The sequence below is a fragment of the Heptranchias perlo genome, chromosome 19 (assembly GCF_035084215.1).
Source record: "Heptranchias perlo isolate sHepPer1 chromosome 19, sHepPer1.hap1, whole genome shotgun sequence".
Classification (NCBI taxonomy): domain Eukaryota; kingdom Metazoa; phylum Chordata; class Chondrichthyes; order Hexanchiformes; family Hexanchidae; genus Heptranchias; species Heptranchias perlo.
Window position 1 is genome coordinate 37736681 of NC_090343.1, and position 18574 is coordinate 37755254.

Genomic DNA, 18574 nt, shown 5'->3' on the forward strand with positions numbered 1-18574 from the left:
TGGAATTGTTGGGCAAAGATAAGGTTGAAGTTCATCAGGTAATTCATTTCAACAGTTATTAGTTGTGGGTAAGGTTTGGACTGTTAGATGAAGATGGGGTTTCCATTGTGAAACGAAAAGAGGCTGAAGATGAAAGACTCTTCCACTAATGTTGAAGAGACGGATAATTGTTCTAATGCAACTTTATGAAAACTAAAGAAATGTTATCATTATTCTGTACCATGTCTTGGTGTTTTCCACCTTTCTAATAAATATATAGTAAATGGTTGATCTGAGCTTGTTTCTACTGAGTTATTAGGTAGATAGATGTTTCAATGTAGGATACTGAACACGTATCAACATCCAGGTGGATGTAATGAAATCAACATTTTACTTCCAATAATCATTATAGATATCAAATAAGGAAAATATTTCAAAAGCTGGGTTTCCCCCTTTAAACTATAGTTTTAGAGATCTTTTTTGCCAAAATACTCCCACAAAGAAGCTGGTCATGCACTCCTTCTATACAATATACAAACACTTGACTCTCCACAACAGCTCATTCTATTAAACACAATGGATACGATCAGTATCAAGGGACAGATCATTCTGTTCACAGTCAGTATCCAGGGCTCGTTCCTTTATGGCTCGGACAGTTTGAGGGCTGTTGGAAAAGGATTTAGCAACGTGATTCGTGTGGGTCCCCATGACGTTTCCCGGCACCTCGGTGTCCTGCATGTGTGCGGAGACTCCGTGTAGCAGCACCTCGTGACCCTGCTCAGGCTTGACCTTCAGGTAGGCTTTGACTTTGTGATGCCTGGCTTTGCCCTCACTGTAATCAGTCACTCTGCATTCATAAGTGCCCTCATCTGAAGTTTTTATGCTGGACAACCGTAGTTTGTGAGAGATATTGCTTCCAACTACCTTCACAGCCTAGAATGAATGGAAAAGACAAACAAAGGCTTGATAAAGGGGTTAGAAAAGAGAAATTAGTGAGAAATAAAATACCATCCGTTGAAGAGTAACATGGGTAAGACTAATACCTTGTTGAGGTTAATTAACGCCTCAGTGTATTAATTGAATGCAATTTAATTTTGGTTTGAATAAATCCATGTTTGCATCAGTTATTTTAGTTTTGATGGCAAATGGAATTGGTTCCTTAGGGATTCCCTATAAGAAAGTTTCTAAGAAATCAGCATCCCATGCAGCTCAGTGCAGCTTTGTTCAGTCACAGTTACCAATATTTCCCAAACAAACTATTTGTGTTAAACCAGCAAGTTACCAAAGCCCACTTCCATAGCTCTTCAAACCCTGACATGCTGACTGCTGGGAAGGTTTGCACTGTTGAAAGGAGGAAGAACTTACATTTATGTAGCGTCTTATCGCTTCTCTGAGAAACGTTCAGAAGTGTTGCACATACTATGAACTGCACTGTGCAACAACTCTTATGTGGGTCGGTGATCATTTCTGCTGTAGTTCAAACTCCTTACAGTGTGGACCTTGAAATGCAGTCACAACACGTTTGTATGAAATTTCTTTATGCACTATTTTAATGCAGGCACTAACTCATTTATTTTAAATGGGATAATACCCTCATTAAAATTGGAAATAGATATCGTACAAAAACGTTAAGGATTCGTATGCTGATGTTCGCAGGAAGTAATTTCAGACTTTGATTGTAGCCTTCATGCAAGCTGTGGAAAAAAAAAGATTTTCACTGCCAGGTAAAAGTGTTGATAAGTTGACGACAATGCATCACCCATCACGTTATTATGCCCACTCCTGAATAGAGAGCATGGGGCAAGGAAATTATATTTGCACTATCATGCCCACTCCTTCCACAAACATTGCACAATCTAGTCCATCACAAACACTAGCCTACCCTCTTGGTCTCCTGTGGGAAAGTTTTGTGTAACTATTTTGATTTTGTGCTCCAGAGACTTGAACACAAAATCTAGGTTGACACTCCAGTGCAGTACTGAGGGAGTGTTGCACTGTCGGAGGTGCCGTCTTTCAGATGAGACGTTAACCCAAGGCCCCATCTGCCCTCTCAGGTGGATGTAAGAAGATCCCATGGTTCTATTTTGAAGAAGAGCAGGGGAGTTGTCCCCAGTGACCTGGCCAATATTTATCCCTCAACCAACACCACTAAAAAAAAAACAGAATTATCTGGTCATTATCTCATTGCTAGTTGTGGGACCTTGCTGTGTGCAAATTGGCTGCCGCATTTCCTAAAATACAGCAGGACTACATTTCACTTCATTGGCTGTAAAGTGCTTTGGGACATCCTGAGGTCATGAAAAGCGCTGTATAAATGCAAGTTCTTTCTTTTTCTTTCAAATGTAATTAAGCAGATCTCCATGATATTCATTCATTCCCGCATCCCCACCGTTTAACATACCCTCTGCAGGCAGCATTCACCAACACCCCCCCTCAGCCCCAGTTTCAAGGAACCATTGTGTGTCCTGTGAACTATTTGATCAGCTGATTCTATTTATCCCCATCCTCTACAATCTTATTTATTTTGTTGTATTTGCTTACTGCTTTCCGGTCAGAAACCATTTAATTGTGTCCATAGAGCTTGCTTTCTCACTCATTCTGGAAAAATCATTAACAAAATACAGATTTTAAAAATGATATTCTACAAGGAGAGTCTGATCATTGAATTCACATTTGCCAATATTTTAGCTTCCATCAAGGTCAATGCAAGGAGCCTTCCAATATCTGATTTGTGCCTTAACGTTTGTATGCAAGAAAGTCTTTAAAATGTTCCCTGTATCCACATAATTTTGATAAAGCTCTGACCTCAAGCAGGCACCACAGTTCAGAGGTAATAAAAAAATATAATGAGCCAAGTAAACAGATCAATGTGAACTTACCCCAAACTCATTAGTTTCTCAGCTAAATCAATTTAAACGCATTGTCTGTCACCAATAAAATTAATTCATTGTGTTCAACCTCTGCTAGGAGAGATATTAAATCTAAGCTCTTAAGGTGGTAGATGCTGTGAAGTGATCAGGGATTTTAGGAGTCCAGACTGAAGCCTGTTGATAGTGAGATAGCTAGTTTCATGTCGCTTTTTGCTATTATCTGCTAACCCACAGTGTGCAACACTTAGTGTGTAGGAGGATTAGAGTGCGATAAAAAAACAAGAAAGGACCTTTGCAGCATTTGTACTGCAGAAAGATGGTCCATTAAAATACAATAAACGTTTCCTTTAATGATTATTAATTTTGTGTAAAGATATCAGAAATTCATGAAAAGTTGTGAGTGGCTTTTTAGATATTACATAACGGCAACTTGCTTTGGTTAAAATTAACATTCTGTATTGGGGAGATTCGATTAGACTCATCTCAATATTAGCCTCAACCACAGTCCCTGGTCAGCCTCCAGACATGTATGCAAGTTGTTAAATTTGCATTAGAACATAGCCCTTCTTGTAGGAAATCTCCATTTGTCAGAAAATATTAGCATAGAATCAGAACCGCATTCAAGCAGATTTGATCATGTCAGTCAAAGCAGTGGTTGAGCTAATCTACGAGTCTCAGAGTGGATAGAACCCTTTGTAACCTAGGTTACGCAAGCTAAGCATGTGTAACCACTGCTGCCGTAATCACTAATGAACATGGGGAATGCAGCTGGGAGTAGTCAGTATGAGCCCTAAATATCGAGGTTTTTGTGCGTATTTTTATATCTGAGGGGAATCAATTGTCTGGGAGCTGCAGACATCCGAATCGTATTGCAACTGCATAGAAAATTTGCACAGTGTATACACATGTTGGAACACAAATACACAATGACGGTCCTGATTGTCCTGATGTGTACAGTTCTAGTCTCCATATTACAAAAAACATTGCTTGGGTGCAAGTGGCGGGAAATGCGTTGGACAGCACATTCTTGTCATTCACATGTCCTTTGGATACGCTCATCCATGGTTGGGCGTGCGTATTGCGCAACCCCATCATTTCGGCAAGTGGTGGGCAAGCGCAGGCCCTGTCCGCTGGTGTTATGCCAGGGAGCCAGCTTAATGCCAGCAGAAAATTCAGATCTAGGAAGATACTGGAATTATATTAATATCAAATCCAAGGCTAAAGGGATTTATTCGCTAGGGTTTATACTACTGACAAAATCCTGGTATGTCTCCAATACCGCTGGTAGAACAGTATAACGTTTCTGACATAAACTATTGTATGTTAAACGTGCTCTGTAGGTACCTTCTGTTGCCCATTCTCTGTGCAATACATCTATGTGATGGCACTTTTCAATGATGCTAAACCTTGATCTGAATTCTTAAAACAAGCTTATGTGGTGTAGCATCACAGCCTATGTTGATGGACTCCTCCTACTAACTGGATATGTTACGATGTAAAAATTAGTTACATAATTAAGGTAAATCAATGATGAACAGAAATAGAGAACGATTTAAAATTCACAAGCTTCAAAATTGAGTCTTTAACATTTCAATTAATTAAAAAATTACCATTGCTATCACTGGTGATATGTTTGATTTCTTGCATCTTTCACACTTTGTAACATTTAGGTCAGAAAATGTACCGTGGTGTACTTTATTGACCATTTCATTAATGCTATAATGACTTCAGATATGTCTTGTGAAAAATTAATTACAGAGGCTTGCTGCTTTCATTTTGCTTTTTCAATAAGCACAGTTTTAATTCTGAATCTGCCAGTAATTCTAAAATCATACACCATACCAGTTCCTACTTGTTTGGAAGATTTTCAATTATCCTTGTTCTAAATTTGTGGAATTCTAAGAGAGTAGTGATTTGATACCAGAATAAACCCCTCCAAAACATTTGGATCTTGACAGCCTGGATGAGATTTCACGAATCCAGCACTCAACATGGGCATGACAGAATCCAACAATCATTTGTGCACTTTTATAAAGAGTGGTGTGGAGGTGATGCATAGATTGACCACGAGAGGGCAGTAAGGTATTGCAGATCACAATGGGCTAACAGCGCTCGCCGTGATGTCTGAACACTTCCTGATTCAGTCTGTGCTGCTCATTAACGATGCTTCAATCTGAATGGTTAGGGAGATACACAGCTGCTCGCCCTGTTCACACAGGTCCCAGATGCCTTGTGGGGGAGGCCGTGCTGTTTGAATCTCTAATTTAGAGTAGCTTGCCGTGCAAAAGCTCATATAAAGTCAATAGGCAAGTGCAAGTCATTCACAGCAAAATCCAGCCCAGACCACTGGTTCAGGTTTATTTTTACAAACCTATTTTTTATTTGATAGGAGAGGCGAAAGCTGGATCACACAGGATACCACAAATCCTGCAGTCGAGTTTCCCGCATTTGGGGAAGTCGCAGATGTCAGATTGTCCTCAACCTGCGAGATCACCTTCTTGACCAGACTGCCCTGAAAATTTAACATCAAGGCCTAGAAATTCGTTCACGCCCATTTTTGGGCATGAACTGAATGGCGGCAAGAACGGCCTAAAGTGATGGGCGAGAGGACCACGTGATATTGGTCCTCTTGCGTCACAAGAAGGCGACTGGCGTACTGCGGGCGTCGGTCGAGCACCAAGAGGCAGCTCACCGGTCGCGGGGAGGAGCAAAATCGGCTCGCTGGGTTGCCAGCTGAGGGCCCGCAGTAAGTCTGGGAGTGGGGGGATGGGGATGTGGGGAGGTAATCGCCAGTGGTAGGGGTGGGGGGGGGGGGGGCGAAGGCAAGCAGTTTTAATGAGGAGCCAGGAGGAGCACGCCTGCTCTTTCTGACTCCACTTTCAGGTAGCTTTTAAAAGCTTGCCTTTGTGTTTCTTTTAAGGACCACTGGTTAGGTCACCGTAGAAGCAATAAAAACCTGTCAGAGATTGCACAGCCCAAGCTCGGACAGGTTTTTGCCCAATATAAGAGGAGGTACTTGCAATTGGGCCAGCACTGTTTTCAGGAGATGGCCAGGAATGCCTGAAAGCAGCGCGGGCCAATATGGCTGCCAGCGCATATCAGGCACAAGACCCCCGCACGCGATATTGGACCGTTCAGCGCATGTTTTTCGCCTGAAAAATGGGCACTGAGCAATCCAATTTTCAAGCCAAAATCTTTTGCTTTGGCTGCTCAGCCAAGTTTACTTCGGAACAGATACTATATCCAAAAACTTTCCCTGTGTGTTTTTTCCCTCCGAAGAATACTCCCAGTGTGGCATTTATCAGCGTTCCCTTGCTGGCTTGCATTTCTAAACCCAAATAGCACGTCTCAGAAAGTATCTGATTTATTCTCTAACGCCATTCTTGCCATAACAAGGCTTCTGTGCTCATTTTTAGTGGAGAGCCTCTGGTAGCCAAAAGATGCTGCATAATGATATGTGTAGGAGAGTGGCTGCACATTATTCCTGGACATTCAATGAAATGGAAACCAGTATTCATTCTCCCTGCCAACAAGGGCAGAGGTTCAGGATAAAAGCAACATGGGATGTAAACAGGAGTTGAAATGGATCAATGCGGGACGAGGGAGTACAGATTACCTCATGGCCTGCTGTCCGTGTCATCACTCACATCAGGGGGGAGCTGGGGTTTTGTCTCAAGCTGGCAAGAGCAAGCCTGTGTGATTAAGCTCCCAGCAGCATGAATGTCTGGGATAATGTCAGACAGGCCTCACTGTGTTCTGAGGCTCGCCTAGTAACGTAACAGGGAACAGGGAAGCTGGTATTTTGAGTCGGCCTTGGTAGACTGCAGCAGCTTGTACCCGCAGAGAGACAGGAGCCCCTGACACCACCTACCACCTAGATTGGGAAGCTCTATTAACATTCACTAACATTGAAGAAACACAAGGCCTCAAACATGTAAAAATTTATTTGCATCAAAGCATCTTCAAAAGGTAATAACTGGACACACTGTGATTAAAACTGATTTTCGCATCAATGCACGGAGTCTGTTTTTTGCATCTACAATGACATACCATTATGCTAATGGGCAACTCTCTCCCTGCAGCAGCTGCAGTCTGCAGCACTCATATCCCCACAGGAATGCTGCCAGCTGCAGCTACTGCAGGTGGAGCAGCCTCTCTGTTCTGTTGCTGAAGCTCGCCATGGTTTAACCCCCTCGCTGGCTCCTGCCAGCTGGCTCTACATCAAATCCCCCTGTTGCCGCCGAGCGGCCCAGCGCTGGCAGGCTGGGGGACGAAGGATCATGTGACGGCGATTGGTTCTTGACCGCGAGAGTGCCGTCACAGGCGGGAGGCGCTGAGCAAAAAGGTTGGGGAACACTTTTCCCACACAAGGAGGGAGAGTGGAAGGTGAGTCATTCCAGCTCATTGATACACCAGGGTCCTGGTCATTGCTTACAGAGAGACAATGGCAGAGGACACTCCATCACCTTCTTAACCAGTAGCAGGTGAGCAAGATGTAGGACAGAGCAGCTTAAAGACAGTGCAGGGGGAAAGCAGCATCAAAAGGAAAAGAAAACCACTAGAGAGAGTGCAATGCTGTCAAGTTCAGGTTTCACTTTTCAACAGGATGACTTTACTGAACTGTAACAAACTGCTCGCGGACATTCTGACCTTTACGATGTGACATTTTCATTTGAATGAAAATATTGATTTTGGCTGTCACCATTATGGATGTCAGTAGTTCTAAGCTTGGTACCAGTGGTCACTAGGAAGAGGACTGAGGTGTCCTTCCCACGTTTCCTTTGAAGGGGTCTGATCATGGATAATAGTGAGAGGCACTCTGGGCCTTCCTCCAGCTGCAAGAATGGGACGCTCCAAACACACCACTCTCTGCAGCTGCCACCAATAGTGCCAGCAGGTACCTGCGCATGCTCGGGATTAGTCAGTCTTTCTAAGTCCTCCCCACAAGATGCAGGACTCTGCCTCTATGAAGTAATGGCCAAGGCAAGAGTGAGAAAAATTAACTCATTTGAAGGAATCAAGCTGGCGTACATTTCCTACTTAGATATTTAACACCTGGGCCCGAAATTGGAATCCAATGCTGTAACACCTGGCTCATCAGCTCACCTGTAACACCTGGTCTCAGTGGAAACCAGGGATGAAGGACAATTATTGTGTGGCATATTAGATTAGTTTGTCAGATGTATATTTAATAGATTACAAATAGCTGCAAATGAAACTGATCCTAAAGTCCTTTACTGGACTGTTCTATTTCCTTCTTAACATGCAAATTATCACCTGTAGACTTTGCATATTACTGGAGATGTAACTAGACACAATAGCAGATATGAACTGATGATGGAAAGTTACTACAACTCACACTTATTTTTGTTGCATCCTTCCGAGACTCCTCATGAGTAGAAGCTTTCATCTGTTAAAAGATAGGGAAGACAGATGATGTGCAGGAGAATGAGAGAGAGAGAACAAGTACAACACTTTCAAAACTATTCAATATTTTTAGTATAAACCTCTACCCCAAAGAGCAGAGAAGCAATCTCAGCCACTCTCATTAGACAGCACGACAGTGCTCTGAAGTTCTTCTTCATTAGGATGAAACCAGTCATGTAATTTAATTAGGTATTTAAAGTAATGCATATGGGTTTATTCTTTTTTCACACTCTGCATGCTAAATAAAGGATAACACAGTTCGCTACAGGTAGTAACACATCGGGAGATTGAGATGAGGTGTAAAAGTGTGAGAGCAAAGCTCAAGCAGTATATAAAATGTCATTGCAACTTAACGGCTGCACAGTTGGGGTCTGCCCCCTGTATCAGGATGGTAATCCAGGACTATTATAATAATAATGACTTCAGGCTTCATGCGAGCCGACCCTGTCTATTATGTCAGAGGTAAGAGCTAAAACCAGCTTTGCCAAGGGATTGGCACTGTCATGGACCATTTGCAGTGTGGCACATTTCTCCCCGGTGATAGATCCCTCCACTGCTACTTAAGGGCAGGAGAAAATCTGATACCAGTGCTATTGCTGCATGGAACCCACTTGCAGGAAATTCCTATCCCCACCTTTCAAACAATTCATTAATTATGGAGAAGCCCCTTGATTTAACAACATAATGCGTAAAAAAAATCAGACCTTGAAATTACACTGTTCCAATGTTCTCGAACAAAAAATTGATGTGTTTTAACATTTTCAAAATGTCAGTGAAACTGGGAGATTTTCAGCTGAGTTGTGAGAAAAATCAAAAGGAGCTGAGGCATGAAAAATAAAAGTGAAACTTGGCTGCATGTCATTTCTAGCTTCCTGAATATTTTATCCAGCAACAAGCTCTGGTGAAAATAGGCTGCTAATTATCGTACTAGATCAGTTCAGATAAAAAAAGTCCCTTTGTCCTATTTGGCCTTATCCTTCCTGAATGTTGAGCCTACTGCCTTACCATTATAGCATCAAGCTGTTTCTTGGGCTTAGTCACTTGTTCCTGGCAATCAATTCCAACTGTTGATCATCTCCTGTGTAAAGATATAATTCCTGGTGTCTGTCCTAAACTTTCCCTTTGCAATCCTGAACCTGTGCCCTCTTGTCCTGCTATCTTGGTGTATTGGAAAACACTGTTCTGTGTTTACATCCACTAAGCTACATTACAACAGTGACTACACTGTAAAAGTACTTCATTGGCTTGTTGACCGGAGGTCACCGGTTACGGTTACTGGCTTAGTACAAAGAGGAGAAGAGTCAATTCTCTCTTAACTCTCAATTCACTTTATTCATGCCGTTATCATATACATATAGCTTATACGTCTGGTTAGATATAGACATGCAGTTTGCACCAGGTTATACAGTTTTATACCCAAACTAGGATCTAAATGCACACCCACTAGGTTTCTCTGACACTCCCTGAGTGGTCACAGAATATAAAGGATAATACCCGAAAAGGAGAGCTGACGCTGGCCAGGCGTTCTGTTCTCTCTCTCTCTCTCGACGTCATCTCTATGTCCCCGACATAGGGTCATCCACTTCCGCGATGGTTGGTCTCCGGAGTCTTCGCTCTGGCTCATGCCCCAGATTCTTCATTCTTATTCCGAATCTTATCTCTTCAAGCTGTGGTCTCTCTCTCTCCCTTTGGTTTAGGCTTGCTCGCCTAGCCTGTGTCTTCTCCTCATTGGCTCTGTCCCAAGGACTTAGGTAGCATTACCTCATTTCTCCTTTTCTAAATAAGGACTTGTGTCTTATCACATCTCCTTTGTCTTTCACAAAACTTAACTAATTCAAACCGGTTCCAGCCAGCTCAGGCCAGCGACTGAACTAAGGTTACTTCAGTTCAAAAGTTGCTCTTGCCTGTGTGTCAGCAGCTGATGTCTCAGGTTACTGCAGCCCCTGGCCAAAAGGCTGTAACGCACTTTGGGACGTCCTGAGGTCGTGAAAGGTGCTGTATAAATACAAGTCTGTCTTTCTTTCTTTCTCTCTTACTTTCTTTAACTCATTAATATCTATGAGGTGCCCACTGAAACATTTCTTCTTGAGGCTAATGAGCCAAAAATTGTTAATTTGTTCCTTGTAACTCCTCCCTGCTTTGACACTGAGGACTGGCCTTGTTGCTCTCCTCTGCACTGCTTCTGGGCTTGAATACCCCGTTTTTGTTGTGGTGACTAGAACTGTCCACAGTAATCCAGATACTCCAAAATTAATGGACGGAAGACTGTGAGCAGTTTGCACTTGAATTTGCGATAAGCATTTCTGCTCCACACTCAAGCACTGAGAGGAAAATCTGACCCAGTGAGAGGTGAATCAACTAATACCACCAGACCTCTTTCACATTTCCCCATGGCAAGTTCTAACCCATCCATGGAGTAGATGAGCCTTCTACTTTTGCTTTCACATGCAGTACCATACATTTGCCAGGTGTACACCCTGTTGAGCTCTCCTTTGTAGCTAGGCTGCCTCCTCTGAGTTCCGGCTTCCTTGATCCCATTCCTACTAAACCGCTGACCACCCAACATCCCTTCCTGGCCCCCATGCTTGCTGACATTGTAAATATTTCCCTCTCCTCTGGTACAGTCATTCTCGCTTTCAAAACCGCCGTCGTCACCTCCCTCCTTGAAAAACCCACCCTTGACCCCTCTGTCCTTGCAAACTACCGCCCTATTTCCAACTTCCCTTTCCCCTCCAAAGTCCTTGAACTTGTCGTCGCCTCTCAATGCCATACCTATCTTTCTGTGTTTGAATCTCTCCAACCAGTTTTCCGACCCTGCCACAGGCACTAAAACGGCCTAACCCAGGTCACAAATGATATGCACTGTGCACTGTGATTGTGACCGTGGTGAGCTCTCCCTTCTCATCCTTCTCGACCTTTTACTTCACAAGTGAAATGATAAAATGCATCGGTATTTGGAAGGGTATCCTATTGAATTAGACAGCAATTATACCCTGGTTATACTACAGGTTTGAGACACTCTTGAGAATGAGCCAGTAGACCCAAAACATACTGCTAGTTCCTTATTGTAGTCTTGTCATGGAATAGGGAGCTGTGTGAATGTATGTACTGACTTCTCACTGGCATCCAAATGCAGATTAAATTTTGATCTGATCAAAGACAGTCTGCTCTTGGCTAACATTAAAAAGTTTAAAAATGAAGTTTACAATTTAAAACTTCACTTTGCAGCAATTCCAGTTATGCTATGACTTTTTAAAAATGATGGTGAGATTTGTTTCTTGAGTAGGTCATGCAGATAAAATCCAAACAGTAAATGAATAAATGGGATGTCAGCAAGGTCAAACCCCAAATGGTGTGGGTCTATCTCCCTACACTGATCTCACACTGTGTGCTAAAGTGCAAAGCACTTCAGAAACTTCACCCCTGGGTGATGTTACACACTTAGTGTCAATGTGAAGGCAAAACCACTTCACATGGACACAAAATATGTAGTTCAAGTGACCTATCAGTTAGAGTTTGGGGGTTTCCTTAAATTTTTAATATCAGGTCATCAAGTTAATGAGACCTTGGTAACATTCCATTTATTTATTTACTGTTTGTACTTTATCTGCATGAACTACTTATTCAACAAGTCTCAACTTCATTTTTAAAAAGTCACAAAGAATAACGGTTCATTTTAACATTATTTTGTTTTTCTGTTTACTTTAATTTAGGAGAATATTGTTATTTTGAACAGCAGTCAGTGATGAATTCGTCGTGAGAACTGGTTTGGTGTTGTCACCAAATCCAACAGAATGAGTCAGCCAAATTGCAGAAAATATTTCACAAGTGGACAACCTCAAAAGAAGAAAGTCTGTGATGAGAAAAGGCCATTTGGCCCTTCAATTCTGCTCCTTTCCCAGTCCATGCATGATTACCTCATCCACGAACTCTGCCAACCCATGAACTCTTCCTAAACCACATGTGAATCAAACTGATTCATTAATGTCTCTGTAACCCTCAATCTCTTTTCTTGACAGGTTTTGATCCAGTTCCTTTTTAAAGGTGCCCAATTGACCCAGGATTCACTGCTCTCTCTCTCTGAGGACCAATCCGTTTATCCATCATCTTGTGTGAGAGAAAAAAAAATCTTCAAATAACTAAACCTTGCATGAGGCTTGTGAATTTTGTAATTGTGCAGTTGAGTTGTCCAACCGAAAAAACCTCACAAGCAAGGTGGGTCTGAGGCAGTTGAGCAGACTGTTGGCACATTCAGTGTCTTTCATATTCCACTTGAAAACGCTCACTTATTCTAATTTTTCTCTGTGTTTTAATTCTGTTCCGCTGGTTTCAAATTCTTAATGTAAAACAGGAGTCGTTTCAAAATGGATACTTGGGCAGAAGGTGAAAGCTGCAGGTTGACATCAGGTTGTGCCACTGGACTGTGGATAGGGTGATTATCGGTTGCTCTGGTTGCTTTAGGGGAGTGTTGTGCGGTGCGGGGCAGAAATAGTGTCCACTCACATGGGAGAGGGAGGCAATGAATGTCGTGTGGGGCAGCTGCATTAATCTGATGATGGGATTATCCTTCCCATCATCAGACTGATGACGATGAGTCAACATCATCATCATCATCATTATCAGTTTGCAACATAAACATATTGCGTTTATTTAGCATGCTATATAATCATTTCATTTTTACAAAGAACAAATTGTTATTTATGATGCAATTCCATTCCATGAATTCATAAACTTAGAAATATGTGCTGCTCGCAATAGAGGCAAAATATGACACGGAGTTACTTCCCTCTCTTAGGAATAACGGAAACACCCTTAATTTGAGTCTTTACAGTAGATCAGCCAAGATAAGAAATGACAAAGACAATGGAACTAGTGAAAATATGATGGAGCTACAAGCTTTACGTCCAGTCAGGTCCAGATTTCTTTTTGCATTGAGTCCAGTCAAATCAGCCCAGTTCGGTCGGGTTGGATCTCTCAGTACAGTAACTCATTCACTCCTATCTGATCGGCTGAATTAATGGTAGTAAATATGCAATGCAACACAGCTGGCTTCTCAATTCTGCTCATTCAAAAGGTCCTTTAATGGGCTCTTCCTTAACTTAACCTCTGAAGGAGATGACTAACCCTAGGTAATTCTTCCAAGAAGAAAAAACTCAAGAGTTCCTTTCTAGTCCTGAAGCTAATTGGGTGAAAAATGACAAGGTATCAATTTAACATTATTCAAACTCTCTCGTTACAGATGTTATTCCTTTGATCCCAAAAGGACTGAAGCTGCAGTATTCTATGGAGGATTTGATATTGATGTCTATATAATCCCATCATCAGTATATTGCATCAGCTTGCATGGTCTTTTACAGCAATGTATCAATGGTAGATAACCCTCTTTGCCTTCCAGAAGCAGGTGCCTCCAAAGCAGATAGTTGTGGGTGGGTTCAGAACCCAGACCTGGCTGCCCGTTAGTGGGAAGTTATGTTGGTTCTTGACCTGGCCACAGGGTGGCAATAGAGTGCTTTGCTTGGTGCAGTCCTCCACACCAATCATGGAGGTGCATTCTGTCTGGCTGTAAATTGCCATTTGGGACAGAGAGGGGTAAAATCCAGAGCAAATGTAGTTTAAGAATTATTGTTATCTAGGATATGTTATATGAGATGCAAATTTAGTTTCCATACTTTTTAAAAAAACCTGTGATAAACATTCCAAGTGATTTTACAATACATGTCAAAATGTTAAGATCCTCGGGTTATCACTGCACACTGCCACCAATTTGTGCTTTCTCCATCGCCAGGAACGGATGGTGTGAATGATCAGATGTTGGGACTCATTACTGAGTCTTAATTGTTGTCTGTACAGTTGAGTAATTTTGCTGTATCTACATTGGCGCCTAGTCCAGCAATGCCTCGATTTTAAAATGATCACCCATGTGTTCAAATCCCTCCACAGCCTTGCCCTCCCTATCTCTGCAATCTTCTCCAGCCCTACAACCCTCCGAGAGCTCTGCGTTCCTCCAATTCTGGTCTCTTGTGCATCCCCTACTTCCTTCACCCACTTTTGGCAGCCGTGCCTTCAGCTGCCTAGTCTCTAAGCTCTGGAATTCCCTCCCTAAATCTCTCCACCTCTCCACCTCTTTCTCCTCCTATAAGACCCTCCTTAAAACCTACTTCTTTGACCAAGCTTTGGGTCACCTGTCCTAATTTCTCTTTCTTTGGCTCAGTGTCAATTTTTGTCTGATTACGCTCCCATGAAGTGCTTTGGGATGGTTTACTAAGTTAAAAGCGCTATTTAAGTGCAAGTTGCCATCGTTGTTGTTTATGCTTAAAGAAATAACTTGGGTACAAGTATGCATGGTATGCTAACCTGGTGGGAATTCCATGCCTGTTTGTCGGTCCAGTCCTTGGAGTTGCGGATGTACCACCACTGAATCTCCAGTGAGTAGGATGGCGAGCCACTACCTCGGAAAGCACAGGCCATTTCCACATCCTGCCCAGCTCGGGCTGTGACATCATTAGGGACTTCAGTAAACAGAGCTGTAAAGAACAAATCAGAATGCAGTGAGGTAACTCTCTTAAGTTCTTTTGTCATTTTTTTGCAAAGTAAGAGACTACAGCCTAGAAATTATAGTTGCCGATATTAAGGGACACTCCTTAATCCACTGTTAGTGGAGGTAAGGTTAATGGATTAACATCTTCAATAAAATATCACACAGGAGAACGCCATATGCTGTGTTTAGTATTGCCAGCAGTAATTTCTAGGCTAACATATTTCCTCAGATTACACTTTTGATCTAGTTGGTTGTCCACATTAACTGTAGCAAGCACATGGAGATGGTCAATTTGTTTTACTTTTCATCAAGTACAGTAATTAGAATTAAGAAAATGTCAAATATCTCTTGGTTTTATATAATATCGCTACAGTTAAGGACACAACAGTTTTTCACTTTGAATTATATTGAAGGGTAGATTTAGTAGCAGAGCACACCCAAAAAACTGTTGAACACATAGAGGAGCAAGATTAATGGTTTTCGAACTTAGGCTCGTGACAGTCTCCTCTCTCTGTCGGCTGTAAGGCAGTAGCGAGGCAGGGGAGGGGTGTTCAGGGTGTTCACATACCCTCGGAAATTTCTATGCTTTTTTTCTAATCGGGCCACTTCATCTTTTGAATGATGACCCTTAGCCCACCTGATAGAAACACAGAAACAACGGATGTTCTTCCAGAGCTAGTCAGTGCCGCGATTCAACCAGTGAAAAAAAATTAGTTGGCCTTGCACTTCTAAATATTCACCAGGATATTGCATTGAATAGTTACAAAGTTGTTGACAGACCAGCAACACATAACCACTGCTTGGACTTCTTGCTTTAGAGTTTTTCCCTGACTAGGCTGTGTTTTGTTTTCATTTGCTCAATTATTTGAATTGTTAGATTAATGGAAATAATAACGAGGGTGAAATTAGTCTTTGCCACTCGCATGAAATGGGCTGCTGGGGATCGGCAGCCCATTCTACATCGCACCTGAAAATCGGGCGTAGTGTAAAACGGGCTGCCGATCCGCTATCAGCCCATTTCACGTTACTGGCATTGACTGATTTGACCCCCAATACTTCTATTTGAACCTTACTGTGAAATTCCTATTTAAAAAATAGACCTTTTGAAGTAGTTTTGTTTGGTCTGGCAAACTCATGTCCAACTCCCCCTGAAAAGAAATCCTGCCTACGCCATTGCTGTAAGGATGAAATCAGTCTGGGCTACCTCAATACAGTTCCTAATGGGCATGGCCACACAGCACAACACTGCCCCTGTCTGATTCAGAGCCAATATAAGCTTAGCTGATGTGGTAAATGGAAATGTCATATTGGTGCAGTAGGGTGTGCTGTTCTGAGGCCTTAAGGAGAGAGTGGTGAGAGCTGTATTTTGTATCTGGCTGTTCTTTACCTGACCTGGGAATTCCTGATGCTGATACTGGATGACTGAAATGGGACAGTGTTTCAAACTGGAAATTGACTCCAAGTTATACTACCTCTTTCATGTTGACGTACACTCAAAACTACCTCGCCTCATGGTGAAGGTGGCAGTATAAATGTAGCTTTATATCACATACTTATATTCAACACAATTTCCTTTACATTCATACGCATACAAGCTGGAAAATAAAAACCATTTATTTTATTTAAGTAAAGTCGTAATCAGTATACATCAAGATATTGCAGGACACATGAAAGTAATTGTGGAGGTGATGAGACTCAGTAGACTGATACATAACTCGATATACTAAACTGCGACTGTTCAGTTAAACTGAAGGAAATACTAACGTTTTTAATTTAAGTTCCGATTCCTGCTAAAAACGATTCCTGCAACGAGTAGCACAGGATATGTGCAGCTCCCTACACTTCAGAAAACGCAATCAGAAGGATCAGCACCAAATGCAGTTTGAGGCTGTAATTACACGCAGTATAGGCACAGTATATTCCAGAATTATTTGCCATTTTTCACTGTCAATTTCATGTTTCCGTTCATTGCAATTGGACAAGATGCAGCTAATTTGACAAAACTGACAGCAGGTCTGAGAGGAAGGAGTTTAAAAATCGAAGTTGCTTAGGATTGTTTAGAGATGGTGCTTTTTTTTCTCCATTTTTTCATTACTCAGAAGTTCAGTATTCTGCTGGTTCATCGGTTAGGTTGCTCCATTCATATTTATCGATGTTCGTCAAGAAATCCACCCTGGCCTTTGGCAAAACACTTGATCCTGAGTCAAGTTCTCATTTACAGTCAATTTCTAAATCTGAATGCACTGGTTTCCACTTAGGAGGACACTGCACAAAATATAAGACAAATTCTTTCATACTTTGGGTTCTAACTGATGATTTTCTATAGTTTGAGCTTTTTGTGCTTTGGTTAATGTAACAGATGCAAAGAAAGAAAGAACAAACTTGCATTTATATAGCACCTTTCACAACCTCAGGATGTCCCAAACGCTTTACAGCCAATGAAGTACTTTTGAAATGTAGTTACTGTTGTAATGTAGGAAATGCAGCAGCCAATTTGTGCACAGCAAGCTCCCACAAACAGCAATGTGATAATGACCAGATAATCTGTTTTTTGGTGATGTTGATTGAGGGATAAATATTGGTCAGGCCACTGGGGAGAACTCCCCTGCTCTTCTTCGAAAAGTGCTGTGGGATCTTTTACACCTACCTGAGAGTGCAGAGGAGGCCTCAATTTAATGTCTCATCTAAAAGATGGCCCCTCTGATAATGCAGCACTCCCCCCATACTGCTCTGAAGTGCTACCCTGGATTATGTGCTCAAGTAAACAGTTTAAATTATTCGGTTAGCGGAATTGATTAAAATTCAATAAGTGGGTTTGGAATTTTCTACTCAATCAGTTAACACAAATATCCATTAGTTGAGCAGTCACATCAAGTGATGTTGCTGTAGATCGGGGCATCTTAAATTCAGTGACCTTGATCTGGGTTGGAATTTGATGGGCTGGAGTCACCTCAGATTGAACCAGCTCCAATCTGCTACTTTTTGCCACATTCAAGACTGGACAGGAGTGGGATCCTGGTTTGAGGGCTGAGATTTATTTTGCTGTTAGAAATTTGTTGAAAACTTTAATAATTAATGACTCCACATCCTGAGGTACAGACGTGGGAAAGAAATGACTTATTTCAACAAAAAAAACGATGTTTGGTGTTCTATTTACAGCTTAGCAGTATCTGGATGGCCTGTCTAGTCTAAAACTGGATGAATAACCAAATCCATGGTCGACTGCAACATAGTTGAAAAATCGCCCAGTAATGGCACCATCCTCTTCCACCTGTACCAAGCTGCTGCAGAGTGCTTAGTGCACCTAACAGCAAATTAAAATTGACCATTTGCTGCCCTCTCCCACCCACCCAGAACAAAAGATTGAATGACAAAGTGCCATTAGCCCTAGGCAGTGACACTTTATGCAAAAGGTTCTGCCCATGAACCTATTAAGATGCATTTCAAAAAATTCCATTAGCATGGGGAAAAAAAAAGATTCTGCAGAGGTCCTCTTAAAAGTGTATGCTTGATTAAAAAAAAAGCAGTGTTGGGGAAGACCTACAAACCCATTAAAGCAAAGATTCCTTTGAAATCCCAGTGTTGGATATCTGACCTCCAGCTAATTTAACAGTTCCACTGAGCTCCCATTATGGAAGCCCACTTTCACATTATGTACCAATGCTTTCAGTAACATCAATAATTATCCTTCACATGCATTTGATGTGCTGTGAGTGTTGAATGCATTAGGCTAGAAGATGCACTTAACGAGAATTCACAT

The 18574-nt window shown here is 41.9% G+C and overlaps 1 protein-coding gene across 1 annotated transcript in view; it reads right to left on the reverse strand.

The window, feature by feature from the left end:
- Positions 1-546: 546 nt before the first annotated feature.
- The window catches only part of LOC137335488 (V-set and transmembrane domain-containing protein 2-like protein), a 50139-nt gene continuing 32111 nt past the window's right edge, over positions 547-18574 (reverse strand). Inside the window, exons 2-4 of the mRNA XM_068000833.1 lie at positions 14631-14800; positions 8209-8259; positions 547-912 (exon numbers count right to left, since the gene is read on the reverse strand). Coding sequence (XP_067856934.1) covers positions 547-912; positions 8209-8259; positions 14631-14800 — 587 coding nt within the window. The remainder of the gene's footprint in view (positions 913-8208; positions 8260-14630; positions 14801-18574) is intronic.